Source organism: Pongo pygmaeus, chromosome 21 (genome assembly GCF_028885625.2).
Source record: "Pongo pygmaeus isolate AG05252 chromosome 21, NHGRI_mPonPyg2-v2.0_pri, whole genome shotgun sequence".
Taxonomy (NCBI): Eukaryota; Metazoa; Chordata; class Mammalia; order Primates; family Hominidae; genus Pongo; species Pongo pygmaeus.
Window position 1 is genome coordinate 29,834,752 of NC_072394.2, and position 10,741 is coordinate 29,845,492.

The 10,741-nt window shown below is 51.8% G+C and overlaps 1 protein-coding gene across 4 annotated transcripts; it reads right to left on the bottom strand.

Moving 5' to 3' along the window:
• Positions 1-564: 564 nt before the first annotated feature.
• AP5S1 (adaptor related protein complex 5 subunit sigma 1) lies at positions 565-8,893 on the bottom strand. Of its 4 annotated transcripts, none has more exons than XM_054467922.2 (4): positions 8,640-8,778; positions 7,100-7,291; positions 5,164-5,516; positions 565-2,090 (listed from the first exon to the last, which is right to left on the bottom strand). In XM_054467922.2, exons 2-4 carry the CDS (start codon positions 7,273-7,275, stop codon positions 2,017-2,019), a joined length of 603 nt encoding a protein of 200 aa, XP_054323897.1. In that variant the 5' UTR covers positions 7,276-7,291; positions 8,640-8,778; the 3' UTR covers positions 565-2,016. The 4 variants fall into 4 exon arrangements, with proteins under 4 accessions (XP_054323897.1, XP_063515537.1, XP_054323895.1 ...); XM_063659467.1 differs by having other exon boundaries at positions 8,544-8,674; XM_054467920.2 differs by having other exon boundaries at positions 565-5,516; positions 8,640-8,893.
• Between the last annotated feature and the right edge of the window lie 1,848 nt (positions 8,894-10,741).

Consider the following 10,741-nt stretch of genomic DNA (forward strand, 5'->3'; position numbering starts at 1 on the left):
CGGTGGTGCGTGCCTGTAGTCCCAGCTATTCGGGAGGCTGAGGCATAAGAATCATTTGAACCCAGGAGGTGGACGTTGCAGTGAGTGGAGATTGTGCCACTGCATTTCAGGCTGGATGACAGAGCGAGACTCCGTCTCAGAAAAAAAAAAAAAAAATTCAGCCAGGCATGGTGGCACACGCCTGTAATCCCAGCTACTCAGGAAGCTGAAGCAGGAGAATCGCTTGAACCCGGGCAGTCACGGTTAGAGTAAGGCAAGATAGTGCCACTGCACTCCAGCCTGGATGACAAAGGACACTCCGTCTCAGGAAAAAAAAAGAATAGGCCAAAGCCAAAACAGTGACAAAACCAAATGTTTCAGAGGATGTGGAGCAACAGAAACCTCATTAACTGCCAACAGGAATGTAAAATGGTACAGCCACTTTTGAAGACAGTTTGGCAGTTTCTTACAAAATGAAACATACTCTTACCACAGGATCCAGGACTCATATTCCTTGGTATTTATGAGTACTTATACTCCCAAAGGAGTTGAAAACTTATGTTCGCACAAAAACCTGTACACAAATGTTTGTAGCAGCTGTATTCATAATTGCCAAAACTTGGAAGCAACCAAGATGTCCTTCAGTAGGTGAACAGATAATGCACATCCACATAATGGAATACTATTCAGCAGTACTTCTAAAATGAGCTGTCAAGCTCATGAGTCTGCCATGAAAAGACTTGGAGGAACCTTAAATGTACCTTACTAAGTGAAAGAAGCCAATCTGAAAAGGCTACATATACGGTATGAATCCAACTACACAACATTCTGGAAAAGGCAAAACTATGGAAGCAGTAAAAGGATCAATGGTTGCTAGGGGTTGAGAGGAGGGAAGGATGAATAGGTGCAGCAGAGGACTGTTAGGGCAGTGAAACTCTTCTGTATGATACTATAATGGTAGATGCATATCACTGAAAATACATCCAAACCTATAGAATGTACCACCCCAAGAGTGAACCCTAATGTAAACTATGGACTCTGGTGATAGTGACGTGTCAATGAAGGTCCATCAGTTGTAACAAATGACCACTCTGGTGCCCAGTGTTGGTGATAAGGGAGGCTGTGCATGTGTGGGAACAGGGAGTAAATGAGAACTCTCTGTACCCTCTGCTCAGTTTTACTGTGAACCTAAAATTGCACTAAACAAATAAAGTATATTTAAGAAAACGGTCACGGCCACTTCAATTGCAGTAATAAACATACAGAGACTGGGTTAATGGGTCACAGAGTATTGAATCTGACAAACACGGTTAACTGCATTACAATAAAATATAGGAATAATTGTTCAAAAGAAAAGATTGAGGCCAGGCGTGGTGGCTCACACCTGTAATCTCAGCACTTTGGGAGGCCAACATGGGTGGATCACCTGAGGTCAGGAGTTCGAGACCAGCCTGGCCAACACGGTGAAACCCTGTCTCTACTAAAGATACAAAAATTAGCCAGGCATGGTGGCACACGCTTGTAAACCCAGCTACTTGGGAGGCTGAGGAGGGAGAATTGCTTGAACCCAGGAGACGGAGGTTGCAGTAAGCCAAGATTGCACTACTGCACTCCAGCCTGAGCAACAGTGAGACTCCATCTCAAAAAAAAAAAAAAGAAAAAGAAAACATTGAGCCCTGGGGGGATGCTGGACAGTGCGCAGCACCACAGGGCTACAAAAAAACACCCTGCCCTAAAGGAGACATGATGATCCAATCCCATCCCAGGGCTTACCACCCTCCCAATCAGTGACCCACATACATGCAGGCCAGTTCCTGTCTTAAAACCTGTGACTTCATGCGGGTTGTGGTGGCTCACGCCTATAATCCCAGTACTTTGAGAGGCCACGGCGGGCGGATCACGAGGTCAGGAGATGTAGACCATCCTGGCTAACACGGTGAAACCCGTCTCTATTAAAAATAGAAGAACTTAACCGGGCGTGGTGGCAGGCACCTGCAGTCCCAGCTACTCGGGAGGCTGAGGCAGAATGGCGTGAATCTAAGAGGTGCAGCTTGCAGTGAGCCGAGATTGTGCCACTGCACTCCAGCCTGGGCAACAGAGAAAGACTCCGCCTAAAAAAAAAAAACAAAAAACAAAACCTGTGACTTCTTCCTCCCTCCAGGTAAGCTCTCTTCTCTGGGCTCTACTGCCCTCCTGTCATCACCTGTTGTCCCAGGAGTGTTTGTGGAGGTACACTGGTAACACTACAGCTGCTCAAAGTCTCTAGTTCTCTTGAGAAGCTGAGGGATATGTGGTTTGGTCGGGGTTCCTGGGGCAGGGAGAAGAAAGGGAAGAGGCTTGGAGATGGAGGCAAGTTTGCTTCCACAGCCGCCTCACTTTTAGTTCTAAATCCTGGCTCCTTCACTCGGCCTTCCACACTGAAGTGCCCCTTCTTCCTTTGGGTGTTTAAAGCACTTGTGAGCAGCAATTCAGGGATGTTCAAACCATTGCTGCTTTGCAGTCATCTGCAGTCACCTGGCCTTAGCTCTGTCTCTCCTGGAACTTTGGGGACATTCTGTATCCTGCATTGCATCCAGCAGAGCATCAGGCCCAAGGGAGGCTCGATAAATATATGGTGAGCATAAATTGTGGTGGAAACCTAGCCCAAGAGGCTGGGGCAGAAGTGTGAAGTGTGAGAAGGGTGCTGGGCAAGCTCATCTGGTTAAGAAAACCCTGGTCCAGCTGGACAGGAACTGGAGCTCAGCAGCCCCAGGGTGTGGTCTCAGTCTCTACTATTCTCTTGTGCATCAGTTTGCCCCACCTCATGGGAACCAGGCCACCAGCCATGCCTAACCTCAACTTCCCACAGCTCCCAGGGGAGCAGGGTCTCAACCTCTTCCTTAAGTTCCATTTGAAAAAAAGGCAGAAAGAATTCGGATCAGTAAGCTTGAGCCTTTCCATAGAGGACAAAACGCCCTGTTCCCTGAGAACACAGCCAATCCACCAGGACCGCCAGCCTGGTGTGAAGGGTGGGCCAGGAGAACAGAACGTACAGGGAAGGGGTGTCCCTACTAGAGGCCTGTGGGACATTTCCACTGGTGGGACTTGGCCACACACACAGAGTAACATCGCTTTAAGTCTTCACGGTCAAGGTGGTTTGTGGCACCATAAAATGGAAAAGGTGGCCTCACCCCAATTATGTTGACAGTGGTGGTAGAAGGCCTGGCATGGCTGGTGGCCTTGGCCATGGACTTGGAAGGGCTAATCATCAGTGCTGCCTCCAAAGTGGGTGTAGGTGGGTCCGTCCTGGATGCTAAAGGGCAACTGACGGATGGCAAGCATGAGAGCTGAGCACCTAGGGGGCTCATTCTGCCAAGAAAGCCTCACCTTCCTTGGTAACAGGAAGATCATGAAAATCAATGTAAACTGAAGTGGTTTGTTTTTTTTTTTCCCCAACTGAGTAAGTTTAAACCTTCACTAGAAGCCGCTGATTGAAGACCTCCTAACCACTGGCTTTTGGTACCCTACCCATATCCCTTTGGGACTCAACATTGTGCAGGCAGGCCCAGCGTCACATTGCCTGAAAGCTTTTTCTCAGGGGCAGAAAGAACCAGGGAATGTATGCACCCTGGGATCAACCTGTAACCACTGACTAAAGGCAGTAGGCAAACACCCACAGCCGCCACCTCTCAGGTGAGGTAATTCAGAGGCAACTGCTGTGTGCAGCCCCCCAGAGGCACTCAGCTCCCTACCACAGTCCTAATAGGCTTGACAAGCATTCACGAGGACTGTGTCCCCTTCCTGCTTCCTGGGATCACCACCCGCCCCACATAAAACACTCGCACCGATTCACAGCCCAGGCACTGCTTCTCAGATAGCTCTGCCACAGCCACCTGCCACCTGTGATATATACTTTGGTGGAGAAAGTGTGTGCCACCATCCAAAGGAGGCCTCTAGGGAGACAGGGGTGAGGTGGGGATGAGATGGAGGCATCCCAAGAAGCCTCCTAGGGGGATCCTTGACCACGAAGGCTCAGACACCCAGCTTGGGGGCCATCCAGAGAGGCACTCACTCATAGGAGCAGGATGCATGCATCAAACTCACAGAAAGAGGGTAAAATCACACAGCCAGTGCTTTTAATTCAAAATGAAAAATACTTCATCCAGGCTAGACTGCTCGCATTCACCTGACAGCGCCTTCTCTCCCTGCAGATGAGGGAAGCCTGTGATTATTTTATCTCAGGCCTGCCTGGTGGGCATGGGCTTGGCACAAAAGGAGCTGCAGAATCCTGCTGCTGATTGGCAGATGCATTTCTGAACTCTGTGGGGGCTGGACACTGAGCAGGACCTTGCTGACAATACTGCCTAAGTGGGCACAAAGCCAGGGGCTGGGGCCTGCCAGCATGCAGGCACAGCTCCTCCACCCTCAGAGGAGTCTGAGACCCCTTTTGTGTTTCAGTGACTGTGGGATTTTTTTTTTTTTTTTGAGACGGAGTCTCACTCTGTTGCCCAGGCTGGAGTGAAGTGGCACACTCTTGGCTCACTGCAAACTCTGACTCCCAGGTTCAAGTGATTCCCGTGCCTCAGCCTCCTGAGCAGCTGGGATTACAGGCAGGCGCCATACACCCGGCTAATTTTTGTATTTTTAGTAGAGACAGGGGTTTCACTATGTTGGCCAGGCTGGTCTCGAACTCCCAACCTGAGGTGATCCAATCACCTCGGCCTCCCAAAGTGCTGGGATTACAGGCGTGAGCCACTGCGCCTGGCCTTGACTGTGGGTTTGGAAGGAGAAGAGTGGGCTGAGCTCCAGGCAGCTCCTCACCCTAGCACTAGCGGCTGGCAGGGATGGAGGAAGGTGGGGTCAAGGACAAGAGTGGCTGCTGCACCGCAGTGGTCTAAGTTACACAGCAGCTCTAGGCTCAGGATGTTCTGTGGTTCCACTAACCCGAAGATAGGCAGGACCTCCTCCACCCTCTGCCCAGCCCCCTTTCTGCAGGCTTGTGTCGCCCACTTGTGCTGGTATAGCAACACATTAGAGCTGGGAGCAGGCTGGGCAGGAGGTAGATGCCAAGCTTCATCTGGCTGTGTGTCTACCCTCTGCCTGCCCTCGGAAGCACCATCCCAACAAGGAATCAGCGGGGCCAAGCAGCACTGAATTCCTTCTCCAGGCCTTGGACAAACTGGTCGTTGAGGAAAAGCAGCTGACCATGTGGCAGGAAGCGGGTGAGGATGCCCTCAATGCGGTCAGCCCGCAGCAGGAGGTTGGTGCCGGGCGCCAGCAGCCGGAGGTGGTCAAGGAGGAGGCGTGCCAGCAGCCGGAGCGTGCCCTCAGCCAGTAGCAAGTTCTCGTGGGCATCCAGCACCAGGGCAAAACCTAATGAGAGCACGCCCAGCCACACCACCGTCCGTGGCTCCTGGAAAGGGTTCTCTGCTGCCAGGCGGAAAGCCCCACGTGGGGCCTCGTGCAGCGGCACTTGCTCATCTGAGGACTGCGGCTGCAGGTCCATGGGGGGCCGGCCGGATGCCTGCTGCTGCAGCCGGCACATTGACTCCACCTGCCTGGGGAGAGTGGGCAGGCAAGTCAGGCTGGTGGGCTCACACACCAACTCTGTCATCCTCATGGTCAACCCTGGTGCTGGGAGCTACCATCATCCCCATATCTCAAGTGAGAAAACTGAGGCCTAGAGAGACTAAGTGATCTGCCCAGGGCCACAGAATCAGGAAGTGTGAGCCTCCAGGTCCTGAACCACTTTATTCTATGTGGCCAAGAGGGCAGGTTTTCAACTCAGCTCCTTGGGCTGAAAAAGGGCACCAGAGGAAGAAGATCCTGCCCTCACCTGCTTCATTCACAGAGGCCTTCTCCACGTAAAGGAAAGGGAAGCAGCTTGGCCGGGCGCGGTGGCTCAAGCCTGTAATCCCAGCACTTTGAGAGGCCGAGGCGGGCGGATCACTAGGTCAGGAGATCGAGACCATCCTGGCTAACACAGTGAAACCCCGTCTCTACTAAAAATATAAAAAAAAATTAGCCAGGCGTGATGGCGGGCGCCTGTAGTCCCAGCTACTCGGGAGGCTGAGGCAGGAAAATGGCATGAACCCAGGAGGCGGAGGTTGCAGTGAGCTGAGATTGCGCCGCTGCACTCCAGCCTGGGCGACAGAGCCAGACTCCATCTCAAAAAAAGGAAAGGGATCAGGGAGAAAATAAACGCCATCGCCCAATATGGGCCATCCAATCTCCACCCTATCCTGCAACCCTCTCCAAGTATGAAAGAAAGACCTTCCATTGGACCAACAAGGCTTCTTAGAAGCTCCCTTTGATCTTTCCTGAATCATCTTCCAGTCTGAGCCACGCACAGGCTGGTTTTAAAGGCATGTATTTGGTTTTCTGAGCTACAGGGAGGGGAAGGAGAATGAGAAGAACAAGGGAAAGGCAGGAGTTGGCAGAAGGTTGCCCCAGAGTGGTGCTACCCCACCCAGAATGCGGAGGTCCAGGAGGCTCCAGCACCTACCAGTTCTGGCTGGGTCTGAGAGGGGAAGAGCGAAGGCTAGCCACCCTAGTCTGGAACACTATATTCCAAACTGTGATCTGGATCCCTGGCTTTCTGGAGTCCTCATGTACCACACCCTCTCTCTTCCTTAGAGATGCATAAAGTCTACAGGCACACTAAAGGCCCTGTTAAGTACTGCACTGAAAAGCATGTTTAATCTGTACTGTCTGCCTGCCTACTCTCAAATCTTAGTTCTGCTACCTTCTAGCTATGTAACCTTGGACAGGTTAAATTCCTCAAACACTCTGTACCTCAGTTTACTCATCTGTAAGGTGGAGATAATAACTATACCTACCTCAAAAGACTATTATGAGGGTTAAATGAGTTAATGTATATAAGATGTTCAGATTATAAATGCTTAGCACTTACAGGCTGAACAAATGCTAATTATACTAATAATGATAACAGAATTATTATTTATTTAACCCTTTTCACATAACACTTATGAAAAGCTGTGGAAGACTCTGGGAAATGCTACTCTAAAACTTCCTCTCTGCTTCTTAGTCCTCCGATTTCTCTGCGTCCCCACTCCCTGAAAATACCTACTACAATCAGGTACGTGTTCAATGAAGGCCTGGGGCTGGGCTGTGTGGTTACCTGGCCACAGCTAAAATCTGTTCCTTCCGGAGAAGCCTGTCCCTCTCGGCACCATGCGGCCGTGGGTCATCAGGTGACTTCTCAGCACCGAAGACGCAGGAGTAGAGCACTCGGCAAAGGCCCGTGTCCTCAGTATTTGGGGCCCTCAAGGTGTGAATGAGGAAGGCGTGGACCATGGCTCCAGGGTGGGTGCTACAGGGAAGCCAGAGACATTGGTAAGGTGAGAGTGAACCTCAGCAGGAGAGGAAACCACAGGAAGGGGCTGACCTGGCAGTGTCTGGGAATGTATCCAGAGGCCGGTGAGGCTGAGCACTTTGAATAACAGCGTCTGAACAATATCACATAACAGAGTCCAGTGATAAAAAACCTCAGACATACATAAGCAGAATAGGCATAAACTAAAAAAAAAGAAGAAAAAGAAAAACAAACCAAAAAAAAAAAATCTCAGACAACCCTAAACCTAGTTCTACAAAACAACAGGAATCTTCAAAAGCGTCAAAGTCATAAGGTCATGGAAAACCTGAGGAGCTGCTCCAGACTGAAGGAGACTGAAGAGACCAGATAGCTGAATGCAACGTGTACTCCCGGATTGGGTCCTGGATCAAGAAAAGGGTAATTTGGGCCAGGCGTGGTGACTCACACCTGTAATCCCAGCACCTTGGGAGGTCTAGGTGGGCGGATCACTTGAGGTCAGGAGTTCGAGACCAGCCTGCCAAAATGGTGAAACCCCATCTCTACTAAAAATAAATTAGCCGGGCATGGTGGCGCATGGTTGTAACCCCAGCTACTTGAGAGGCTGAAGCCAGAGAATCGCTTGAACCCGGGAGGAGAGGCTGCAGTGAGCCGAGATCGCACCACTGCACTTCAGCCTGGGCGACAGAGGGAGACTCTGTCTCAAAAAAAAAAAAAAAAAAAAGAAAGAAAGAAAAAGAAAAGGATAATTTCCATAAAGGGTATTATTAGGACACTAATAAAAACTTTAAAAACATTTAAATATGGACTATGGGTCAGAAAAAGTCTTGACCAATGTTACCCGATTTTGAAGGCAGGAGCTTGTCCTTGTTTTTAGAAAATAAACACGGATGTGCCTCTAAATACAGAGGTAACAGGATTTCATATCTGCAACTAACTCACATGGTCCAGGGAAGAAAAAAGGCAGAGAGAAAAACAGAGGAAATAATAAGGTAAATGGGGTAAAAGAGGTTACAACTCGTGAATCTCATCAAAGTGCATACAGGAGTTACTTGAAACTGTTTCAAAATAAAAACTAAATAATAGTAATGGTTATCTGGCTGGCTCAGTGGCCGGCCCGGGGTTTGAAAGACGGCGGGTACACAGTCAGTGGGTATCTGTAGCTAAGGCTAAATAGACCGTCAGTAAACTGGTCAAACAGCAGGTTCGCAAAGGCATTTCGAGAACCGGAGCCCAGCACCCAAGCGCTGACCTCCGCAACCCTCCAGCCGCAAGCAGAACTCGTCATCACTCCGCGCCGCCGCGTCCCCCCTCTACTAGAGAAATGGTAGCGGTCAAGACAGCTTACGTCACTGCCTCCTTAACCCTGAGGCGCAATGCACTTCGGGGGTTGTAGTTTCTTATTCCGGTCAGCCAGGCCTAAATGGGGCACCCCGCCCTGAATGTGTTGCCCCTGCAGCTCCGGTCTGCTGTCGTCGAGGCGTCGCCTCAGCCTTCCGTCCGGGCCCACGGACTGCCAACAAACGCTCCCCTCGGTGGCAGGAGAGCAATGGCGACTGCGCGGCCCGTGGGCGCCTGCGCGCGTCGATCGCGGGCGCGCACGCCAGCTGACGCCGTCGGGTTGGGCGGAGCGCTCACGTCCAGCGTGGTGCTGCGGCAGCGAGTTGCGGGCGGTGTCTCCCGATGCCTGGCTCCTCGGCGTGGGCTGGCCTCGCAGTCAAAACCCTCCGGCTCCGAGCTGCTGGCAGGGACCATGCTGGTCACTCTCGTTGCGGGCTCGAAGCGTCCCCCGCTCGTTGCTCTAGATCAGCCGAGCCCCAGGCTGCCGACCCCGGCGGCCGCGAGGGGGCGCCGCGGCTCGGAGCGCGGAGTCTGCGGAAAAGGCTGGGGCCTAGTTGTCCCCGGAGGGCGGGGCGCGTCGCCTGCGGCCTTAGGAGGCTCGGGGGCGGGCGGCGGGTGGACCTAGGCCGGGCCGCGCAGCTACGGGCTGCGGGCTGAGTTCTTATCTAGCCAACATGCGTGAGAATTACTGGGGCTCCAGTTGAAATGTACATTCCTGGGCTATACCCCCGGAAATTATGACTTTGGAGGGAAATGTGTGTATTTAGGCACATGGGTATTTTGCGCGGATTTTAAATACAAATATGTGTATTTTGCGCAGATTCTGAATTTGTGGGTTCCTGCAGCGGATTAATGCTGGCACTCGGTTCGGCGCAGAACGATTCGAACGCTGCTTCCGAACTCTCAGTGTGTCCCTGGCAGATCTGTCAATTTCATTGGGCCCCAGTAAAACCTTGTAGAGGTCACCCAGGGCAAACGCTTAGTAGGGCTGACCAGCAAGCCCTGTTCTTGACTGGAGGTCATCAGAACAACAGGGAAGAGGTTTATACCTTAAACCTGAAAGGGGCACTCTAGCACTAACCTCTAGAGCCTTACAATGGGGTAAAAGCCCCAACTTGGAGGCTTGGCCCATTGGTGTTTGGGGGCCCCACAAGGCTTGCCTGGGCCTCACTGCCTGACTTGCATGTTCCTCCAGCCACCACCACCACTACCACCCCCACCGCGACCATGAAGGTGCACCTCCTTTACCTCTTGGCATGTGAATGGCTTCAGCCTTGTACCCCAGATGTGCCTCGGAGCCTCCCCCACTGACTGTTCCCCCAGCCTAGAATTCCCTTTCCTGGCCCTTTTTTTTTTTTTTTTTTTTTTTTTTTTTGCAGCCTCCCTGCCCCCTCCCACCAGCAATGCTCCTGCCTCAGCCCCCAAAGTAGCTGGGACTACAGGCAGGCAACACATCCAGCTAATTTAATTTTTTTTTTTGTAGAGATAGGGTCTCACTGTATTGCCCAGGCTGGTCTCGAATTCTGGGCTCAAGTGATCCTCCTGCTTCTCCCCTACAAAGTGCTAGGATTACAGGCGTGAGTCTCCACGCCTGGCTTTTCCTGTCCTTTTAATTGCCCTTGTAGATATATACTCAGACCAAATGGGAGGAAGCCTTCCTGCTCAGGCTGCCTGTTGGCATTCAACTGCGGCCTTTGCACCCCTGTGAAGGTCTCACCAATAGTGCTGATGGCTTCCATCTTCACTCCCCAGGGCCATGCACAACGCAGGACTGGAGCCGGCTTGAACATACTCTTTGGTGACAAGAAAGGAGAACAGGGCAGGGTGGCCCAGGCAGGGATCCTAGAGCCAGCACCCCCTGAGAAAGTGCACTCTGGGCCCCTTAAGCCATAGGACCCAGGGTAGGTTAGGAGGTGGCTGAAGGGAAGCTGCAGGTGGCCAGGGCCTGGCCAAAGCATGTGACAACACATAAATGTGTGTGCAGGTGTTGCGGGAAGCCCAGAGACTGTGGGGCCTCAGCTGCGAGGCTGGGGAGTGATGTTGGCACCCCTCCTGTTGCCCAGTCCCTATCACTCTCAGCCAGGGCTCGTGTCTGCCAGCTGATTACAG

Excerpts from the sequence above, each read along its gene's own strand:
- AP5S1 (XM_054467920.2), bottom strand. The coding sequence starts at position 7,275 with ATGGTCCACGCCTTCCTCATTCACACCTTGAGGGCCCCAAATACTGAG. Across the intron at positions 5,517-7,099 it reads CAGATTTTAGCTGTGGCCAG|GCAGGTGGAGTCAATGTGCC; the intron begins GTAACCACACAG and ends CACTCTCCCCAG.